Source organism: Pan paniscus, chromosome X, assembly GCF_029289425.2.
Source record: "Pan paniscus chromosome X, NHGRI_mPanPan1-v2.0_pri, whole genome shotgun sequence".
NCBI classification, from domain to species: domain Eukaryota; kingdom Metazoa; phylum Chordata; class Mammalia; order Primates; family Hominidae; genus Pan; species Pan paniscus.
In genome coordinates, this window is record NC_073272.2 from 8,571,091 (window position 1) to 8,595,349 (window position 24,259).

The 24,259-nt window shown below is 40.0% G+C and overlaps 1 protein-coding gene across 2 annotated transcripts in view; it reads right to left on the reverse strand.

The window, feature by feature from the left end:
- Positions 1–24,259, reverse strand: part of PUDP (pseudouridine 5'-phosphatase) — a 186,223-nt gene that overhangs the window by 63,291 nt on the left and 98,673 nt on the right. The window contains exon 4 of one of the 2 annotated variants that reach the window (XM_034951337.3): positions 22,575–24,127. The exons of the other annotated variant lie outside the window; for it this stretch is intronic. Coding sequence (XP_034807228.1) covers positions 23,951–24,127 — 177 coding nt within the window. The 3' untranslated portion in view covers positions 22,575–23,950. Of the gene's footprint in view, positions 1–22,574; positions 24,128–24,259 lie in introns of those variants that run through there. 2 annotated transcript variants of the gene reach the window in all.

Consider the following 24,259-nt stretch of genomic DNA (forward strand, 5'->3'; position numbering starts at 1 on the left):
CGTTCAATTCTTCCCTGCAGAATCGTGCCCTCAGATCCTTCTGACAGTGTGCCAGATATCCAGCATCACCTTTGCAGTTTGGGAAGTGGCACCCAGCATCCACCCAGCGTGCCTTTCTTGATCTTGTCCATGGTGCTGAGATTCTGTGTGGCCCCCATGCGGTTGGTCTCGCTCCATGGGTCTCCATCCAGGGTGATGCCCACCCTCCTACCACCTGTGAACATTTGGTAATATCTAGAGACATTGCTGGTTTCCACCATTGGGAGTGGGTGCAACTGGCATCTAGTGGGAAGAGGCCAGGGATGCTGCTGCACATCCCATGTTGCATAGACCCCCTCCCACAGCCAAGAATGATCTTGTTAAGTGTCAGTAGTGCTGATGGTACACAGACGATGTCCCACAGCAAAGAATAATCTTTTTAAATGTCAGTAGCATCAAGGTTGGGGAACTCTCGTGTGTCTGACAAGGAAACCTGGGATTCTCTCTCCTCTAGAATTGGACTCTGTCCCATGGTGCTGTCCACAATGACTGGGATTTTGACACCTAAATCTTCCCTTAGGAAGAAATCTTTCCTCAGGAAACTTAATTATCCCGCCAATGCTCACCAGCTGGAGTTTGACTTCATATTTTTATTGGTTTCCTGGAAACCTCTCATTGCATTCCCTCAGGTATCCACGATACCCAAACCATGCACACGTGTGACACACTGTGTTTAGCTTGCACAGCGTCTCATGCCAGAACCATCCCCAGCAGATTCAGCTCATTCTCCCATCGCAGCCCTGCTCCCCTATGCCCAGTTACCAGCAGGTCTCCCAGCTGAGCCTGCTGCATCAGGATAAAACCGTGGCCACTAGCCAACACTGAAAACTGCCACCTGCAGAAGTTGGCTCAAGTGCTGCCTGCTAACAACCGAATAAGTAAACCTTTGCTGCAGGACCTACCATGTACACAGGTGTCTTCTAATATTTCTCTGATTTTTCTGAGCTTATCCTAAGATAACTTTTTCACACTTCACTTGCAAAGCAGGAATACATATATATGTGTGTGTGTGTGTGTGTGTGTATGTATATACACATATATGAGAATATAGAGAGAATATATATATATTCACACATATATGTGTGAATATATATATGAGAATATATATGAGATATATAGAGAGAATATAGAGAGAATTATATATATATGAGAATATAGAGAATATATGTAAAGGAGAATACATATAAAGAGAATATATAATATATATAGAATATATCCTATATATTTAGAATATATAGAATATAGTTATTCTATTTATATAGACTACATTATAGTCTATATATAGACTATATATAGAATATATTATTTTCTATATATAGACTATATATAGAATATACTATTTTCTATATATAGACTATATATAGACTATATATAGAATATACTATTTTCTATATATAGACTATATATAGACTATATATAGAATATACTATTTTCTATATATAGACTATATATAGACTATATATATAGAATATATTATTTTCTATATATAGACTATATATAGACTATATTTTTCTATATATAGTTTATATAGACTATATAGACTATATTATTCTATATATATTTTATATAAAGTTTATATACTGTCTATATATTGTCTAGACTATATTATTCTACATATAGTTTATATATAGAATGATATTGTCTATATATTGTCCTAGCAAACTCATAGATAGACTTTATTATTGTTTGATATATAGTCTAGTACAGATAGACAATATTATCATTCAATAAAAATATATAGATATATATAATAGATACATAGTCTAGACTATATAACAAATGATAATATAGTCTTTCTGTACTACTATATATAGTCTATATATTGTAAGGAGGAAGATAATGGCTCATTTTTTATCCAGGGTGAGACTCATAAACATGTATTACTGAGTACAGATATCTCGATAGAGACAAGAAAATTCAAATAACTGGCAAGGTACTGTACATAATTGCATCCAAAAAAATCGGGCTATTTTGCATCCTAGCCAAGTTACCCTGCCCAGTCACAAGATCACACAGGCCAAGTCACGTGATCACTAAAGCTGGCATGAGAGGCCCCGACTCATCCAGGGAGTAAGAGAGTGAAGTCAGCAGTGGGAATGTGGGAGCAGCTGGTCTGTGTAAAGATGTTCTGGGGAAAAACTGGGTCAGGCTTGGAAGACAAGGGAAGCGGTACCAGAGAAATGAGCTTGACTGGAACAAGGCAGCAACAGAGGCATTAATGCAGCTCAGTTCTAGAGTTATGGGAACTAAAAGGTACTCCGCTTGGCCAGCCACCAGAAGAAATGGGTAAAAAGGGCTGCTTGAAATGTACAAACCACGTGACTGGGAAGATTTCATAAGCATCTATCTGCATGGGTTTGCCCGGACTGACATAACAAAGCGCCACGGACCGGGCCGCTTACCACAGACATTGATTCTCTTGCAGTCCTGGAGGCTGGAAATCTGAGACAAGGTGTGAGCGGGGCTGGTTCCTCCTGAGGCCTCTCTCCTGGGCTTGGAGATGCTGTCTTCTCCCTGTGTCCTCACATGGTGTTCCCTCTCTGTGTAGGTCTATGACCTCATCTCCTCTTCTTATAAGGACACCAGACCTGTTGGATTAGGGCCCACTCTAGTGACCTTGTTTTACCTTAATCCAATCTTGTCCATTCTGCAGCCCTAGGGCCACATGCAGCCCAGGACAGCTTTGAATGTTGCCCAACACAAATTCGTACTTTTTTAAAACATGAGATTTAAACACGGACCTGTTTTTTCACTCATCAGCTATTGTTAGTGTATTTTATGTTTGGCCCACAACAATTCTTCTTCTTCCAATGTGGCCCAGGGAAGCCAAAAGATTGGACTCCTTTGCCTTAATCACTCCTTTAGAGGCCCTACCTGCAAATACAGTCACATTCTGAGGTCCTGGGGGCTAGGACTTCAATGTATGGATTGGGTGAGGGGGCCTCGACTCAGCTCATAACAAAATACTTCTAATGGTGGTTCTCAGTCTTTATTTTGAGGAAAGTGGTCGCTTAAATAACGACATATGGAAAAGATACAATTTAAGTAATAGAGACTTCCCAGGCAAACCCCATGTAGGGGGAGGAATCAAACATATCAAGGGCATTCCCCAAGTCCAAGGTGACAGAGGTGAGAAATGCTCACTTATTAGTGCCAATTTCAATCTCCTGATAGATTTTCATTTAGTATGCTGTAAAAGAAAATATCCCTGCAGACACTGGCACTTGAGGGATTACAGTGGTGGGGAGAAATTCCCTTATTTATTTGTGGAATTCAATGAAGCATTTCACAGGCCACCTTCTGGGGATAACCTGTTCATTGCCATGGAGTAAATCAATAGCCTTCATTTAGATTCTTAATTGACAATTTGATCTCATTCACTTTACCCAACACTCATTGGCTGGAAGGATGATGGAGATTGGGAGCAGGCTCCTAAAAAGGGTCTTGAAAATGTTATTTCAACAAAGATTAATTTTGAGGCATTGAGAGTTTCAGAAAGGTTCACATTTTTTTTCTAAAGCTCTTCTAAGCCAATCTTAAATGAATCCTCAGAGGACTATTTCTGTGGGTGCGTGTCTGCTTGCGTGTGTGTGCATGTGCATGTGTGTGTCTTGCCCCATTCCAATTCTCCATCCCCATGCTGAAGAGGCTAGAGGATTCAGAATGCAGAATCAGGTGTATTTTTAAAAAATCATTATGTCAGTCCTCACCAAAACACTGGCTATTTCTATCTTTCCTTCTCATTTTACTCTGCTATAGGAATCTAAGTAAATCATCTTTAGGAAATACCAACACCTACCAGGGGTTTTAGATTCATGGCGGCCAACACAACCTAGTATTGATAACCCATGTAAATGTTTGCCATCCAGATGACAAGAATAACGACAAGAGAAAACTAACATGACCTGCCCCATGGTGTGCTAGATCCACATCTCTCGGGGAATGTTTTGAAGCAAGTTAATACAAGCTACTTGATAAAAGGCTTCCGCGATGAAATGAGATTGGGGAAGCTGAGTTAAACAAAACCAGTGTTCTGTGTTGGATGCTTCTCAAATCCTTAACCATGCTGAAAAGCTTAGAGTATTTCCAGGAGAATGGCATAGCACCCCGCATCCCAGACCTGCACAGCCCCTGCTCAGGTCATCTTGTGGGATGAACAGTACACAAAACACACATTCCAGAACATGCTTGAAGACAGGGGAGGCCACTCTCTAGCCTGGGCACAGTTCTGGCTCTGGCACACACTGACAAGGTGACACTGGGTGACTCATTTAGTCCCTCTGTAAACTGCCCTTCCTCATATGCAAGAGGCCATGGAATGTTGGCCTCTCAGACGTTACTGGCTCTAACATTATTTTGCCAAAAATAAAATAATTAGGGTGGATGTGTTATAGGAAAGGGGTCCGGATCCAGACCCCAAGAGAGGGTTCTTGGATCTTGCCAAGAAAGAATTCAGGTCGAGTCCATAAAGTGAAAGCAAGTTTATTAAGAAAGTAAAGGAATAAAAGAATGGCTACTCCATAGACAGAGCAGTCCCAAGGGCTGCTGCTTGCCCATTTTATGGTTATTTCTTGACGATATGCTAAACGAGGGGTTGATTATTCATGCCTCCCCTTTTTAGTCCATATAGGGTAACTTCCTGATGTTGCCATGGCATTTGTAAACTGTCATGGCGCTGGTGGGAAGGTAGTAGTGAGGATGACTAGAGGTCACTCTCGTTGTCATCTTGGTTTTGGTGGAGTTTCACTGGCTTCTGTGCAACCTGTTTTATCAGCAAGGTCTTTATGACCTGTATCTTGTGCCGACCTCCTGTCTCATCCTGTGACTTAGAATGCCTTAACTGTCTGGGAATGCAGCCCAGTAGGTCTCAGCCTCATTTTACCCAGCCTTTATTCAAGATGGAGTTGCTCTTGTTCAAATGTCTCTGACAGATGTAATAGGTAACGCTCAGACACTGGCATCAGAGGCAATGCAACCTGAACAGAATTGGCTGACATGTATCTCTGGGTATAAAGAAAGTCTCAGCTTTCCCCTGAGATGTAATGATGATTGTCCCTAAAGCTTGCTTCACCCTTCCACGCTAAACTCGCTCCACTGCTCCATCATCTGCTTTAAAGCCACAAGGACAGCCAGTTAGGTCTTTGTCATCATCACTTTTAACTTTTGTTTAACTTTTAACAAAGATTGGCCTTTTTAAAGGCTCAATTATATTTTAAAAAACAAACAAGCAAACAAACAAACTGCCACTTACGCAGTCCATTGATTTTAAACAAAGCTGGCAATGCAAGTCAATGGGAAAATAATAGTCTTTTTCAACACATGGAATTGGAAAAACTGGATACCTATATGGATAAAAATGAACTTTGATCCCTTACCCCATACTCTGCACAAGCATTAAATTAAGATTAACTGAGATTTGACCTGAACGTAAAATCTAAAATTGCGAAGCTTTTACAATAAAACAAAGGTAGACAAAGACTCCTTCTACAAATACCTGGCACTAAACATTAAAAAATCATAAATTGTGCTTCATCAAAAATACATCTGCTCTTCAAGATAGATGAAAAGGCAATTCACTGACTTTGAGACCAAGTATTTGTGTTCAGAATATGTAAAGGAATTCTAAAACTCAACATAAAAAGACAAAAATAAAACAAAAACACATGCAAAAAATAAAAAAACAAAAAATGAGCAAATTATTTGGAGAAAAAGTTCCCAAAAAAGGAAATGCAAATAGCTAGCAATCACATGAAAAGATGCTCAATATTATTAGTTATCAAGGAAATAAAAAGTAAAACCATGAGATACTCATACCCATTAGAATGGCTACAGTTAAAACGACTGACAATACTAAGTTTTGATGAGGATGTGGAGCAATTGGAATGCTCATGTATGGAGGTGAGAATATAAAATGGCGCAACCACTTTTAATAACTACCCTATGGCTCAACAATTCCACTTATAGATATACACCAAAGAGATATGAAAGCATATATTCACCCACACAAAGACCTGTACACAGATATTCATTGTAGCATTATTCATGATAACTTCAAATGGAGCAGAACCCAAATGCTTATCAAAGGATGAATGGATAAACATACTGTTACATATTCATATAATGACATACTACTAACAGATAAAAAAAAGAATAACTATTGTTACCTGCAATGGAAACACATATAAATCTCAGAAATAGTATGTTGTTAAATAGGCCAGATACAAAATAGAATATGTTGCATGATTCCATTTATATAAAGTTCTAGAAGAGGCAACATGAAAGCCATGGTAATAAGAACAGCAGCTGCCTGAAGTTTTGGGGGTTGGTGATATGAGGAAATTTTCTGGAGTGATGGAAATATTCTATATCTTTATTAGGATGATGTTTTCACAGGTGAATATATTTGTGTAAACTCATCAGAATATATAAAAAGATCCTACAACTCAAAATAAAATTTTAAAAAAACCACAAAAAGTTATTGTGATGGTTAATATTGAGTGTCAACTTGATTGGATTGAAAGGATGTAAGTATTGCTCCTGGGTGTGTCTATGATGGTATTGTCAAAGGAGATTAATATTTGAGCCAGTGGACTGGGAGAGGCAGCCTCTTCCTCAATTTGGGTGTGCACCATCTAATCAGCTGCCAGCGTGGTAGGATAAAAGCAGGCAGAGGAACGTGAAAGGACTAGACTGGTTTAGTCTACTGGCCTACATCTTTCTCCCAGCTGGATGCTTCCTGCCCTCAAAAATCAGACTCCAAGTTCTTCAACTTTGGGAGTCAGACCTTTGAATACAGACTGAAGGCTGCACTGTCGGCTTCCTTACTTTTGAGGCTTTGGGACTTGGACTGACTTCCTGGATCCTCAGCTTGCAGATGGCCTATTGTGGGACCTCACCTAGTGATCATGTGAGTCAGTGCTCCTTAATAAACTCCCCTTTATATATACATCTATCCTACTACTTCTGTCCCTCTAGAGAACCTTGAGTAATGCATTTATGCATTTTTATTAAATGTAAATTATGCCTTAATTAAAAATAAATATCTTCTCAACCTCCAAAAAGGGACTTTCTGTCTGAAACTTGAGAATAAGTCTAAAGTTTTCATTTAATAATGAATTTGTAAAAGACAGGAAAATTGATTTTGGCATTAATTTGTTCAACAAATATCTGTTGAGCATGTCCTATGTGGCAGTGGCTGAGTGTAGGGTGTGGAGTGGGTGAATGTAAGGAACATATAGTTCCTGGCTCCCTAGAGCTCATGGTCTAGGGGTTGGAGAGAATTGGTACATTGGGATTTTAAAGGGGGTGCCAAAGGTGGTGATGACAAAGCTCAGGGAAGAACAACTGGAGTGGAGGGAGGGCATCAACATGGATGCTGAACCAAGCCAACGTACTGCTAAGAGTGAGGTGGAAAGTATCATGCGAACCCCAGAGCTTCAATTGTCAATACATATTGGGGTGTGACCAGTAGATTGATAGAAGACAGCAAAGAGAGAGGCGTAAATGCCAATAGAGCAGAATAGCATGAGTTGTCAAGAGACAGGACTTTTCAAGGTGAAAGGAAGGGAGATGGTACTGAAGCAGCAGTCATGTCTATGACCCACCCAAGCCCTAAGCGATGACAGATAGGAACAGAGTCAGGGTCCTCAGAGGACAACCTAGTTTTAACTAAGGCAAGAAGTTGAGAAGAATATTTTAAGAAACATTTGAGGACATATTATAGTTTGCTGGCTATGGGGTAGGGTAGGGTGGAAGAGAGAGATTTGGAATAAAGGGTATGGATGGGACAAGACAAAGCAGGGCACCAGCCCTACCTTGGACCTTTCCTTAACTTGAGAAAGCTATGTCCATGTTGATTCAGCCAATCTGACTCAGGTATTATGTAACTTGAAGTTGAACCATCCCAACTGATATAAGTGGTGATACTGAGTAACACAAATGTGCTTTCTGGATTCACACATGCACTTTTTTTACATGAAAAGTTCTAACTTCTATGTGGACATTTTTTTCAACAGTATCCTCAAGAAGTATTCATCATGCAACTCTTTCTAGGAAAGGTATTTTAAAAAGAAGAAAAATGTCATTTCTGGCCTGGAATGTCAAGACATACATCTCTTAGAGATTTAGTTCTAATTATTATTGTAGAGTCTTGTGGGTATTTCTTATAATTTTAATTTTTACAAAAAACAAATCTGTCCATCCATGCATCTATGTATGTATGTATGTATCTATCTATCTTCATCATCATCATAATTATCCATCTATGATCTATCTATTGTGTATCTATCTAATAATCTATCTATGCAGAACTGCAAAATTTACAGGACTGGCCCATACCGCCCTCTGCTCCCCACTTTGTCTAATCTTCAAAATCAAGTTTCTGGACACAGGGCTATGAAATGCAAAATGAAACAGCTCATGTCCAATGGTCTGACAATCTGCTGCTCATGAAAACCTGAAACATCCAACTGAGTTTTTCATTTTTAACATCAGCAGGTCTAGTTCTCTATCTTCATAGAGAGTTATTTTTAATTTTATTAGGGGATACATTCTTTTTTTATAAAGAAATTATTAGGAATCAAAATACCACAATCTCTTTATGGATTCAACTAGATTATGTGTATGGGCAAAGTATTTTCAACTTAAGAATAACATTCCTGTTCCTTGAACACTATTTTGAAAGTTTGGATTAAGGGATATTAACTTCCTTAAGACAAAACAGACTCACAGTTGAAAACTACCCACCTTCTGTATAGAAGTTGCTTAATTAATATCAATGATTTTTATTGTATTGGAATAAAATAGACTATAACTTTTTATACGATGTATATGGGTTTATTACTAAATATTCTTAAAATGAATATAATGCTATAATATTCTTATTTTGAGGTAATATATACATAGTCTGCAAAAATTAGGTTTCCTGGTGTCATTAACCACTTATGCAATTATTTTTCTGAAATGAATACACATGCTGTACATGCAGTTTTGCCTGATATAAGTTTTAAAACAATGTATATTGGAATCTTGGAACTAAAAATGAGAAAATCAGTGTCCCCTTGATGTCAATTTCAGTTTCAACTGCACTTGCTATTTTATTTTTAATTGGTTACATTATCTCTACATTGTCACAGTTGATGGTATTTGTTTTCTTCTCTGGGACCATAATTTCCACAGATTTAACCATAATGCATCCTTAAAGATTACAAGAAATCTTTTAGACACAGCTCCTCTCAGTTGCTGAGGATCCAGCCTTTACTCATTTGTTTTCTTCATGAATATATATTTCCTGAGTTGTATGTTTGTACATAGCTATTTGTAGCCTTTGAAGTTTATGGAAGTTTGTTTGGTTGCATTCTTGGGGCACATTTTCTTTCCCTGAGGACTGTTAAGGTTTGGATATTTGATCCTTCCAAAGCTCATGTTGAAATTTAGTCCCCAATATTGGAGGCTGGGCCTAATAGAAGCTGTTTGGGTCATGGGGACAGATCCCTCCCATTGAATAGATTAATGTCCTCTCCTGATGGTGAATGAATTCTTCCTCTATTAGTTCCTGCAAGACCTGGTTGTTAAAAGAGCGGGCCACCTCCCCGGTTTCTCTCTTGCTTCCTCGCTCATGTAATCTCTGCACATGCTGGCTTCCCCTCCTCTTCTGCCATGAGTGGGAGCAGGCTGTGGCCATCACCAGACAAAGATGCCCAATTTTGAACTTTCCAGCCACCAGAATCATAAGCCAAATCATCCCTTTTCCTTTATAAATTATCCAGCCTCAGGTATTCTTTATAGCAACACAAAAGGGACAAGGACTTTTTATATCTTGCCCCACTGTCTTCTAGCATTTCATGTGTCACATAAAGAAATCTTAGCCTCCTAGGTTTTTGTTTTTTCTGAATATCCACAGAATTCTTTCCATAACTTCAAATACCAGGAATTTATTGGGATATTTGTTAATTATTCAATATAAACACAGCCTTGTAATTCTTGGGCTATTTCTGTCTGCAGATTCAAATTTCATTGTATTTCAGGAATTTCACCTTGAATTGTATCTTTGAAAATTTGTTTTCATGTTCCATTCATTTTTTAACCCATGCAAGGCATTTAGTGTTATAGATATTTGATCTCTTCCCTACCACCCCCTCCCATCCCCCTCTTTTTCTCTATCTCTGTCTTCCATCTTTTACTTTTTGTTCTTTTCCATCTCACATGCTCATTTTTTCTTCTCAAAACCATCCTTCAAATTCTTTCAGTGGTGTCTCATCTCCTTTTTGCTGCTTCTATCATGACCTTTGATTTTGGTCTCTTTTTGTGTCTCTCTCTCTGAGATTCTGAGGCTCTGCCTATTCCGTTTTTATTCTCATTTGTTTCTAATTTGTTTCCAAGACTCTGTCTGCTCCCTTTTCATTCTCATTTATTAGTAATTTATTTCTGAGGCTTTACCCACTCACTTTTCATTCCCGTCTAACCTAATGTGTTATCAGTTCTTCCTTAAAGCCTTATATTGCTTCTTTAAATTCTCATTTCAGAGAAACAATATTGTCTTTAATTGATTCCTTAGAAATAACTTTGTTCACGGTTTTTGGCTGCGTTGTGGTATATAATCTCTCTGGTTCTCATCTTCATAAATCATGTTCTGTTCTTCTTTTTTCATTTCAGCATCATTTTAAAGGCCCCCAGCTGGCTCCACCCTTTTTAAATAGCACTGTTCCTCATCTTTTTGGACTAGAATTTTGGGCAAAGTTCTGGGGAAAGGGGAAGAGGAATGTGCTAAACAAATGGGAAGATTGGTTTCAGTCTGTTATCTCTGGGATTTTTCTCAGCTGGACTTGGCCTGTGGGTTATCTGGTCCAGCATAGCAGGACATCTTCCAGGCTCACAAGGAGGCTGTGCATTTTACAGAACATTTTAATGTGATTATTTTACCTTGACTTATCTTCACCAGGCAGCTTTGGGCAAAGATGGCCAGGTAGCTTTTATCTTATTGACTCTTCCTTCTATCCTATGCCATGATTGAAACATGATGTAGGCTTCCAAAACCAGGACATGAACCTTGATCTTAATTTTCTAAGCATGGGATAAACACATTTCCTTTCAATGTGTGCCACCCAACCACTTTGGATAACTATGAACTGGGTCCACTCTGCCTGAGTCACACATAGACAGACACCTTCTCTTGGAGTTCCCAAATACCTCCATCCACTTTTCATACACTTGGCTATCTTCCTGCATCTACTGTGATCCAGGGTTATAGGGGATCTGTAGCTTCATCAAAGATAACATTTGTTTGTTTCTTATTCTCTTGTTTGCTTTGGATTGGTTTCATAAAGGAAATGAGACAAAAATATACTTATACTACCATTTGAAAAGAAAAGATAAATTCCTTCTTTCAAATTCATTCCTTTTTTTTTCTTTCCAATGAATCTCATGGGGTGAGGGGAGGACTGAAGAGAATGTCTAATCTACTCAAATCCAAAAAGTCACAGGTATAAGGCACAGAAAATTTTACCAGTATAATGATGGCAGTTTTAATGCTATATAAGGACAGACTATGCAAAAATGCTATTAATGAGGATGAGGAGCTACAGAACAAACCTGATGAGGAACTGTAATTCTATGAGAATGATGTATATAGCCATCATTTTTTTTCTTTAATCCAAAACAATTAGATTGCTTATATAGACAGCCACATTCAATTCTAAGCTATTTGATTGAAATGCACCAGAGGATGCAGATATATATATATCCTTTTACCTTAATTTCCATTTTATTCTTTCCCTCCCATTTTATCTGTGCTATAGAGTACATTTTTTCCACTTGAGCTCAACATGCTGTTGTGCAGAAAGCCTTCTCTTGGGAGTTCCCAAAATGTTGGCCCAGATGAGTGCAGCAGACATTTGGCCCAGGTGAGCATAGCACATATTTACATGAAATATTAGGGAGCATCCATCTGGGCTATGTGACGTAGGCTGGCAATACACGAAAGAGGATTCTGATTTGTTGTATAAATCACCTTCAGAGCCCCCAACAGTGAACACATAGGGGGTTCTTTTCATTTTCATGATGCTTAATGTAATCTTTAAAAATAATTAAAATTAGGTGAAGTGTGTAGATTTGAGAGATTACAGAAAGACACTAGTTTTGATACCTCTTGCTTGTAGCATTTGACTGATGTAAACAAACTAAAAGGTTTAAAAAGAACAGGGATTCTTCCCAGTAGTATAGTGCAATGGGTAGGGAAAAAAAAGCTCAAAATTGATAAACAGACCAATATTATTCTCAAAACTCATACCATTGTGATTGGGAAGAAATTAATACATATTACTTAGTCACTTCATGTTACTATATACTTCTATTAAAACAGCAAAAAGGAAATTATAGGAAAAAAGTCATACATTTAAAGGATGGAAGAAAATCCTAGGTTTACTCAGAGCTCAAGATCCCATTGGGATGAATATCGTTCTTTCCTCGGATTGTTCCTTCATTTCGTTCATTCACTTATGTATGCATTTATTTATTTAGAGATGGGGTCTATTTCTGTATTTATTTATTTATTGATTGATGGAGTATTGCTCTGTTGCCCAGGCTGGAGTATAGTGGCACAATCATAACTCACTGCAGCCTTGAACTCCTGGGCTCAAGTGATGCTCCTGCATCAGCCTCCTGAGTAGCTGGGACTACAGGTGTTTGCCACCATGCCCCGCTAATTTTTAAGTTTTTTTGTATTGATTGGGTCTCCCTATGTTGCCCAGGCTGGCCTTAAACTTTTCAGCTCAGCGATCTTCTGCCCTGGCCTCCCAAAGTGCTGGGATTACAGGTGTGTCCCTTCATTTCTAATGAAGGAAGGTTTTCCTTTGAATATCTCACAACAGATATTTTTAAAAGAAAGGCAGATTTGAAGCAACCATCAACAAGGTTTATTTGAAAATTAATCTGATATTTACAAGTGCATTATATAACAGAAATGTTACAGACTGAATTGTGCCACGCCTACCCCAAAACTCTTATGTTGAAATCCTAACACCCAGTACCCGGAATGTGATTGTATTTGGAGATGGGTCATTAAGGAGGAAATTAAAGTAAAATGAGGTCACATGGGTGGGCCCTAATCCAATAGGACTGGTTTCCTTACAAGAAGAGGAGATGAGGACACAGACACACACAGAGAGATGACCCTGTGAGGATGCAGGGAGAAGACACCACCTACAAGCCCAGGAGAGAGGCCTCAGGAGGCACCATCCCTGCTGACACCTTGATCTCAGACCTCTAGCTTCTAGAACTGTAAGAACAATTTCTTCTGTTTAAGCATTCCCATATGTGGGACTTTGTTATGGCTGCCCGAGCAGCCTAATGGGAGTGCAAAGACTTTCTTTAAATAATGTATAACAATGTTGGTTTGGAAATGACTATCCAGTGTTGAGTTCAAAACTTTATCTCTATAGGTGCTGCTATGAGTAAGTGTCTAATTTGGGGGCATAATATTGACATTCTTCGGGAGAAATGCAGACTCCAATCAGTGCAGAAAATGGCACAGAATGTTTAAAAATGCCCTCCAGGCCATAACATGGTTGGGTTAGGAGGAGGAATACTAACCATTCCAATCCTAAAACACAGAATTTTGGGTTTCTTTCTGTGAGTTCAACACCTCTGACCTTCACAGGTAAGGGACCATCACACAGACATCTGCCATTTTCATATAACTCTCTATCCAAACAAAGGCTGAAAATTCAGCATGGAAGAACTCTCCCAGCACCCGTGGTCAGCCCCTTGGCCTGCATCCCCACCCTGGGCACTGGTGTGGGGGTGGGATTCTTTATGAACTTGGGCCCCAATTCTGCTTCCCCTGGAAAGCTGGACCCACACAACATCACCCTCATATGCAGACCCTCATGTCTGGGCACCTGTGCCTACCCGGAGCTGGGGGTCTGCTCTAGGAGCTGGTTCAGGACAGGTTACTCCCATCCAATCTGTGCCCACCACAGAAAAGAGCCAGCCAAGTGCCTGCTACTGCAGGGCTCTTCACACATGGAAAAGCTGCCCTGGGGAAGTGTCCCAGGAAAGGGCAGGGGGACAAAAAACAGTCACAGTGATTTGCCTCCAGACACTGGACACTCTTCCCTGGAGAGTACAGGGCATGCTCCTCTCCAAACCTGATCTTGCTACATTTGTGCTGCCCACAGTAGGGGCGCCACTGAGTTTTCAAAGAAGACAGCAGGCCCTGAATTGTGCAAGGAAAATAAGTGCTTGAATTTTGTAGAATGCATGCAGCGTTCTACTTTTAAGAATGGTACTGGGCTCCTCTGATATTCAAGAAAGGCCCCCGACAGCTCAGATGGTAGTTTCCTAATCCTGTCTTCCCACATGCACATTTACCTCCTCCACCCAAGAACTGAGTAACAGACATGAGTGCTCGGGACATCATGCTGTCTACTGTCATCCCCTTCCTAAGACCCCCTCTCCCCATCTCTTGACACCCCTCTTCTTAGCTCCCTCTTTCTTTCTGGCCTGTTACACTCAACCTCTCCAGCGTCCTAACAAGTACCCACTCAAACCTACTTCCTCTCCTGCTGTGCTTCTTCTTCAAAAGTACTTTGCTTCTCATCCTCCCCTTCTTTCCTTGCCCTCTTCCCTGCTTCCCTCTTCAAAGCACTTCTCAGCTACAAATGAGAAGGAAGCGATCTGATTAAACAGGCGATGAGCAGAGTCATGTTCTGAGGGGATTTGCATTTTTAAAAGGAGATTAATGACCACGTCTGACAATGTCACCCTGGAATCTTATGCAGAGTGACAGGGGAGTGGGGATGAGCTCCGTTCAGGGCAGGAAGGGAGAGTTTGGATCTGAAGTACTTTTCAAATGCTGAAGTCATAGGAGCTTGCAGTTGCTTCCTGGGCGGAGCCATAAACAAACATCTCTTCTGCTGAGTGGGGTCTGAGAAGATAGAGGGAACGGTGACCCAGGAGCTCTGGAATTATCTGGCTGTGTTACACTTGCAGGACTGCACAAATTTAAGTGAAAAAAACATGCTTTTCGTCCACCTGGCTGGCCTCTTAGCCTGCTCTCCTCTTACTGTTCCCTCGAAGGCATCATTTTTTGAAAGAGAAATTTAAACTCTGTCCATCTCATCCCCTTTGGAAGAAAGTTAAGATTCCTTTCTGAGCTCTTTCATCATCTGGAGTTTAAAAGCTTCCCCTCCTCTGTCAACTCTCTTTGAATCCCTCATGTCACACCAAACTTCAAAAGAGACAAATACTTTTGCATGACTCCCTGCAAGCTCCGTTTTGACCTGTAGTGACAGCCCCATGTCTTGGCTTTCCTGATTGGAAAAACTTCTCAAGCTTTCTACATTCATGATCTCCGCTTCTTCAGTGCAACCTTCTCCAGTTTGTCTCTGATCTCCAATGGTCCCTGCATTAATCCTGTCCAAGCTACAGGTGACCCTCATATCATCTCAGCTTCTACTTCCCAGTCTCTCTCTCTCTCTTTTCTTTTTTTTTTTTTTGAGACAGGGGTCTCACTCTGTTGCCCAGGTTGGTCTCAAACTGTTGGGCTCAAAAGATCCTCCGGCCTCATCTTCCTGAGTAGCTGGTAGGGGTGTGAGCCCTTCTGCTTGGTCTCCAGTCCTTCGCTTTTCCTTTTTGACCTGTACAACATTTGGTGGTTGACGTCCATGTTCATGTAATTGTCTTCTCTGGTTTCTCGGGGCCACCATGCATTCCCTTCTCCCTCTTTTCATTTATTATCTTTTCATCTAGTAAGACCCATCTTCCCCTAAAGACGTATATTTTCCTCAAGGCAAAGATTGGCTTACCTTCACAAACTGAGTCTCCAATGACAACATAAACTGAAATGCAATATAAATCATGGACAGAAGTGAGCTCATCTTCTACTTCCTGTGTCCTCTGCTGGTTCTTCTCACCAACGTCACGTATTGCTAAGTAAGCGAGTGATGTTAAGTTAGAAAATGGACTGAGTCCATTAATTCATTTGGCATGCTCCAAAGTCCTCACCTGAGATCTATCTACTCTCCAAATTACACTTGTTAGAAATACAGGAAGATCCTTTTCACATGAGCTAATTAGGGTGAATACATGTAAGTGTTGGTAAGAAGTACTAGAAACACTGGAATTTGTGAGATTTCATTGAAGAACCAACTTCCACCCAGCCCTTCACATTGTTCTCTTTTGGTAGTTTCTTGTCATTTCCTCCTTTTGTTATCAATAGAGCTGCTGTGAACATGCATGTATAAGTTTCTGGGTGGACATATGTTTTCATTTTTTTGGGGGGGGGTAGACATCAAAGAGTAGAATTGCTGGGTTGTCTGATGAATCTGTGTTCTAATTTTTCAGAAACTGGACTTCTACTGCTTCCTGATTTCACCTTCCATGCCATTTCTGCAGTGAGGCCCACTCCTTGGCCTTACAAGACCTGAATTAAGTTAGGTGCCCAGAGCCGTTCTGTCATTGACTCTGTTCTTTCCCTTGCTAGCCTGTGTAATAATTGGCAATCAGACCTTTACGTGAGCAGTGGTTTCATATGTCTCCCCAACTATATTACAAGTTCCACGGGGGCAGGGCTATGTCTATCTCCTTGACCTCTGTATTTGGGATGCCTGGCAGAGGGCTGTGAACACCGGTCACCCTCCATAAACAGAGGGAGACAAACAAGGGAGTCAGTAGAGTTAGTTTTTGCTTTTTTACCCCCAGAACTCTTAGAATATGATTTGAGCTATTCCTTCAAGAAGTCCTGGGGCAGGTGATCATTCACAGATGACATGAGGGAGTGCACAGCACGTGAGTTTGCAGGAAAATGCAAACCCCACGTTGAAATTTGATCCCCAATGTTGGAGATGGGGATTTATAGGGGGGTGTTTGGGTCATGGAGGCAGATCCCTCATGAATGGCTTGGTGCTGCCCTCATGGTAATGAGTGGGTTCTCTATTCAATCCTACGAGAGCTGATTGTTAGAAAGAGCCTGGCACCTTCCTCTCCTCTTTCTCTTGCTTCTTCTCTCTCACCATGTCATCTGTGCACACAGCAGCTCCCCTTCCCGTTCCACCATGAGTGGAAGCTCCCTGAGGCCTCACCAGAAGCAGATGCTGGTGCAATGCTTCTTGTACAGCCTGCAGAACTGTGAGCCAAATAAACCTCTTTTTTAAATAAATTATCCAGCCTCACTCAGGTATTCCTTTATAGCAATGCAAAACTGACTAAGACAGGGTATCAGGAGACCTAGCTTTGCCTGAATCTGAGAACTTCATCAGGACTCTTGAAACAATTTAGCCCACAGGTCCAAGGCTGATTTTTGTCACAGTGAAGTTCAGGTAGTAAGAATTCTCACTGGTGGCTGTTGAGGGTGGTGGTGGTGGGGATGGGTCATATGGAGAATTAGCAGTGGGAGACGAGAAATTAAAGTGGAGAAAGGGAAGAATTAAAAGTCAAAAACAGTGTGAGGGAGGAAAGCAATGGATATAACACCTCGGATCTTTATCCTTGAGAGGCCTTAAAAAATCTACTTAATAATAATCAGATGCTATTCTATAAGAACTTTGAGACTAGACATGTGATGACTTTTAGGAACCTGCACTGTGGCTGAAAATGCATGCAAATCTAGCTGACTCAGATCCAGTCTTAACTGGCTCATAACTTGCTTCATAAACATGACTGTATGTTAGCAAGGAAATGAGAGAGAATAACAGCACATCACATAGGCATGAAAAGTATTTGCAAAGCAGCAGTTCTCAAAAATGACATTTTGCAGTGTTTTCCAGAAGCAGATTCAGAAAACTGAAGACCAAAGTAATGAGGGAGCCGTTTCATGCCTAGATGAGCAGAAGCATACCAAAGGCTTAGTATTTCCCCAAGTAGTAGGCATCTCAAACTTATTTAAGGAAAATACTCTTGATGAAACAGATACTGCAGTTGAAGCAGGAATGTGTTTGGTGTGCTGCCTTAAATAGCATGGGTAGATGTTCAAACATGTTAGGACTCACTGGCCCTAGGAAAGACCTGCAAGTATCTGGTCTACACCAGGAAAGTGACAATGAAACACCAAACACCTTTTCTCCTCTAATTACCAAGAAAAGTATTTCTTTCCCAATGGTTGAAGACAATAATGTTGGGAATGATGAAGTTTTCTGGAGTGTGAAGTGGATATGTCTTATAAGTTTAATCCATAGCTTCACCACTTCATAAGTGGATAATCGAATTGTGCCCCAGTTTCCTCAGACTTGGGGATATTAAGAGTACCCTCAGTCACCACAAGGTGGGTACCAACATAAGAAAAGAGTGTAGCAAAAGCCCAGGGGCGCATGTTCTTAAAGTGCCTAGTGTGGGATTAGAATGACAAGTGGTAGGTGACCTACTTGTGCAGAAATTTAGAGTTATTTTGTCATTTTCAAATGATCATCAGCATATGAGAATACTTTATACTAACTGTTTCCTGTGAGTTTTCCCTATTTCAGCAACTATCTCGTCTGTGCCTTTCTTTGCTAGGTAAGCACTTTTCTATTGGTTGGTGGGCTTAGCAGCTCTTGGTTTTGCCTTCATGGGAGACAAATAGCATGCACCCGAGTAGTGGTAAAGGAATGGTACCCTTCAGGGTGTTCTGTCCTGGGCCTCTGACAGATCCCCTGTGGTTTCGCTCTGTGTCCCCCTCCAAATCTCATCTCAAACTGTAATCCCCACATGGGATCGGTGGGAGGTGACTGGATCATGGGGGTGGTTTCCCCCATGCTGTTCTCATGACAGTGAGGGAGTTCTCACGAGAGCCAATGGTTTTAAGTCTGGCACTTCGCTCTTTCAGTCTCTGTCCTGCTGATTGTGAAGAAGGTACTTGCTTCTCCTTCCAGCATGATTGTAAGTTTCCTGTGGCCTCCCCAGCCACACAAAGCTGTGAGTCAATTAAACCTCTTTCCTTTATAAATTGCCCAGTCTCAGGCAGTATCTTTTTAGCAGTGTGAAAACAGACTAATATACGCTGGCTTTTGGTTCTCTGAGTTTCCTGGATTTCTGCCCTACTAACATACTTGATTCCTGGCAGTGAGGGGTTGGTCTCCACCTGGCTGGTATCTGCATGCCAGGCTTCTGGTCTAGCTTGCAGTCTAACTCTTTCCAGGTGCATATGCTCAGATTCAAGCTCCCCAGTCCCCTTGTCCTCTTGGCTGGTGGCATAACCCATGCCTGGGCATGACTTCCTGCTTATATGGACTGCTTGGAGTTTGCTTTTTTTCTGTTTGGTTGTGTGGAAGTGACCCTAAGAGATGAGCCTGGGCATATTCGAAGAGATAATGACTGAGAGGTTTAGCCATACATAAAACAAAGCAGAGCCCCAGGGAAATCTAAAAAGTCCAAACAAGATCAACACAAAGTAAGCCACACCTCAACAGACCAAAGATCAAGAGCAAAACCTGAACGGTAGCTAGAAAAAAAGAGACTGCCTTAAAGGTGTGACTGCAGCACCAAGAGCTGGTTTTTCAATGGAAAACAGGAGTCAGGTAAAAAGAAAGCTACATATTTAAAAGATGAAAAAATACTGCTCTTAAACTGGAATTGAATATGCAGTGAAATGCAGTGAAAACATCCTTGAAAAGAAAGTCAAATACAGACACTGTGAGACAAACAACTGAGATGATTTGCCATCATCGGATCCATATATGTAAACACTAAATGATGTTATTCATTGACTGGAGTTTCTAGAAGAATGATAATTAAAATTGATCGTGAAAATTCTTTTTTGTTTGTATTATGAACTCAATTTGCTCCACCTCCCTCCAATTCCTACACTGAAGCTCATTAACCACCGTAATGTGTCTGTATTTGGAGCTGAGACCTGTAAGGAGGTAATTAAGGTTAAACAAGGTCATTATGGTGGACTCTGATCCAATAGGACTGAACTCCTTGTAAGAAGAGGAGATGAGGACACAGACATATACACAGAAGGACAACCATGTGAGGACACAGGGAGAAGACAGTGTCTACAAGCCAAGGAGAGAGGCCCGAGGAGGAACCAGCCCTGCCCACACCTTGATCTCAGACTTCCAGCTTCTGGAGTGTGAAAGAATAAATGTCTGTTGTTTAAATACTCTAGCCTGAGGTATTTTGTTATGGCAGCTGGAAAAGACTAAGACAGTTCATTTCTGACTTTTAAATGGAATGACTATTTTACCACTATGTACAGTATTAACTGTTGGTTTACAAACAGATAGGTATTCTTTATATTTATCTATTTATTCTCAGTTTATTTTGACTCTGAATATGGAATACTGCCAATCCTTTCCTAAAGTGAATTTTGAAAATACATCATTTTAAGTGACTTTGCCTATGTGAAGGATGAATTCACCATCCCTTTCACACGGTTTTGAAATAAGCAGTGAATGAATATGACTTCATGCTTCCCAAGCCTTCATCTTCGCTCAGAGATTAGGGAATATTAAAATTCTCAAGTAGTTTTTAAAATACATTTTGTCCCCTAGAGAAATAATTATTAACATTTTGGTAAATATTTGAAAATATTTTCATGAAAAAAATTCATTTCATATACCATGTTGTTGAAATTAACGTAGAACTTGAAAATTATGGGCATTTTGCAATGAAGAATATCCAATGCTTTAATACAAGGGTGATAGTTTTACAGTTTCAAAAGGACTCTGTGAGAAGCCCCTGCCATACTGTTGGGAACCAAGGAAAGGGAGGCCACGACTTAATCCTTCACAAACAACTTAGGTCAAAAGATGTACAGAAAAAAATGTAGTTAATTTGAGGAGCAATTAAATCGGAACAGGTAACACAATGATCTCACTGCGAATTCCAACACTTCTCTCTGTCCCTTGTGTTTTCCATGGTGCTGGAAAAAGATCTCGAAACCAACCCCAACATGTCATGACTAAAGTTTAACAGACAAAATACCCTAAGTTATGTTCTTATTCAGTTTTGTACATCTACAATGACTGTCATGTAAGTAAAGAGTATTTCCTGAATTAATTCTATCTGGATAACAGTTTTTCTGATGAAAACAATTACAATCCATGGAAATACTGTGTGGCTAATGAAGGAGAAAAAAATAATAGTGCTTATGTGTACAAAATATTATCTATTCAAGAGACTCACAAAGAACCAGAATATTTTGAGCCATCCTGAAGATCTGCTTTCAGAGATAACGTGTACTCTTCAGTCAACAAATATTCTCACCAACATCTTCGTAAAGCAAGTCTCTCCAACCAACAATAACCACCAGAGAATACTACAGACTTTGAAATGATACTACTAATATCCCTTGCTCTTTAACACTTCATTTTCTCTTTTTAGAAGATAATAGTTCTAGAGACTGCTTGTGAGACAAAGAGTCTCATGTGAGACCAAGGAGCTTTAGCCGACTGCTTGTGGAGCAGAAGAGTACAGTGCAGACTACAGAACAATGTTCTGCAGAGGCATTATTACAGATAGGTGAAAACTCATTATTTTTCATTATAAAACTTGTTCTAATGTGCACGTTTTTTAAAATTTTGAAACACCATATAAAATGTGCCAAATTTAGCATAACTGCCAATGTAATCAAAGAAATATAAACTGCAGTGTCTAGACACTGACTACTGTTGCACAGCAGCATCACTCCTATTCCTTAGAATGCCGATTCTTTCAAGTGTAAGACAGGTGTCTTCCAGATTATTTTTTTATATAAAACACCAAACTCCATCTGAGGATTTATGAGGTGGAAAAAAAGTCTAATAAGTAGTAATTAGTAAGTTCTTAAGTGTTGTGTATGTTTCATTTAAGTGAAATTAAGATGACGTTGATAGCGCCATCTCTTGGATGATATCAGCAGTATAACAGGTCCTTCCTAGGGGCACACAATATATAAGCAAACATTAGCTGCTAGTTACAGCACACCTGTATACATTCTACTAATCACTGTGTGTCCCTAATACGACATACTTTCAATGAGCTATCAAAGTATAATTACTCTTTAAACTTCCTTGGCATGTATCACTCTAGTGTAAATTTGTATTACCATATCTCTGTGAAATCCATGAGCTATTCAATGGAGTAACATCACTAAAATGTATTGAAGCAATTTGGCTAATGTGGAAGAATAAAAAAGAACGTATGTGCTTTGGCCAAGCATCAGTGTGTGTCCTTTGTCTAAAAATATAAGAATCTGGCAGCAGCTTTGGTTAAAAAACAGTAACGGACATGAGATCAAATTTACCCTGTAGGAAATTCACCCAGATGTAGATGCACATCACTTAGATATGCATTACACCCATTTGTCTTATTCATACAAAATGGCTTAATGATTAGAAAACACCAACATAAATACTTAGGAAGGAGAAGATACTAAATCAAAGAAGTAAGTCTTTCATTGAAAGCCTCTATTCACCACTGCAGGAGCATGACGGCTCACTTAAAATATATAAATATCCGTTTACAGTTGGAGTACTAATTGGGATTTTTAAAAAATTTAATTAGTCACTTATATATTTTACATTTCTTGGAAGACTGTTTTTTTCTTTTTAAGGTAAAATCATGACTCTCATACAAATATCAACATGTGTCAAAAGATTTTATTAAACTAATTCGATTTGTTAGGGAAATGGTAAGATGTTACAACTGGTTAAGAGGAGCATTAAAAGTGCAGACATATATTCAGGCCATCAAGAATGAGGAAATGAATTTGCTAAATTGATGCAACATCAATCAATAGCCAGGGCCTGTCATTCACAGACAATCACTCCACCACACGCACACATACATTCCTACGGTTTGTCCACAACTTCCAGAGCTGAAGAGTAGCTCAAGGACATCAAAGGGCAGAGGCCCCTAGGAAGGGCTGAGCCACAACGAAGCAGTGCTCCTTCACTCCCGATTTCCATGGCTACCACCGTTTTTCTCTGGCAAATCATAGACGAATTTTAAAGACTGAGTAAATCTATAAAAGCGATTAATCACAGAAGTTCAATGTCTGATAAATTATTCCAAAAGTGTTCCTGGGCACTGAGACTCACCAAGCATACATTCTGAAATCAAATTCTATTTCTATCCAAAAAGTGCAGCCCATCAGTGTTCTTAAAGGAGGCAAATGGTTGTTGTGAGGTAGCAAACATTTTCTAATGCAGGTAAGGATGTAGATACCAGGTAAATGTTACAGTTGTGTTCATACTAACAATAAACTATGGATGATGTGGCTCAGAGTCAGTCAATGAGGAAAGATCCAGAGACATTCTGAGGTCACAAAAAGAATTTAAATGTTAGCTAACAAGGAGTGCTCATCAAAAACAGGACTTTCCCACTCAGACTGCAAACCAGGCAGAACTACCATCTCGCTTTATCAGTTGTCATTGCATGTTGACATCAACACTGAGGAGAGTGATGCAGATGATAGATATAAACATATCTACATACATATGCATACATAAAGCATATACTTATATGCATACACAGTTTACATTTCCCAGCCAGTGTTCAGACAAACTAGAAGAGAGAAGTGATGTTCCATTTTGTCTTGGAAAAGTATATATTTTACATATACATGCATGCATATGTCTACATACATATGCATGTAATGCCTACCTGCGTATTACCAAACTGATACACACGTGTATATATGGAAGTGCGTGTGTATATACATGTACATTCACTTTATCACATACTCCATCAGCTTGACTTCTGAGATGGTAATTCAAGTTTCATCTTTGTTCTGGGCTTCGTTTCTGTCTCTACTGTATTTTTTGTCTCAACCGTCAAGTCACATTTTATCAACACGTTAGACTGGGACAAACCAACATGGGATGGAAACTCCAATCTCAGGAGGCTAAAATCACAGCGCAGGTTGGGATTGAAGAGTTGCTGATTTCCTTTCCCTTTCCCCCAGCAGTGTGGACCATGAGAGTGGGCTGGGGGCAGAAGACTGAGGCCCTCCCTCTCACTCATAGGAGGGCAAACCAAACAGCTCAGGCTGGAAGTCCTGCAGGGAATTCAGCACCAGGGTGGCCTTTGTTGTCAGATCTCGGCTCAAGTTTCCGTCAGGAACCATGACCACCTGCATCCCAGCTGCCAGGGCCGCCTCCACCCCATTGGGAGCATCTTCAAAGACAAGGCACTGTAGGAAGAAAAAGAAAGTCGAGATGGCCTTTTATGGAACCAGACATGTGGATGAAGTGTTTATTATCGTCGTCACCATTGGCTCTGCAACTGTGCAGAAAGAGACAGAATTACAGTGGGGGCTCCCCAG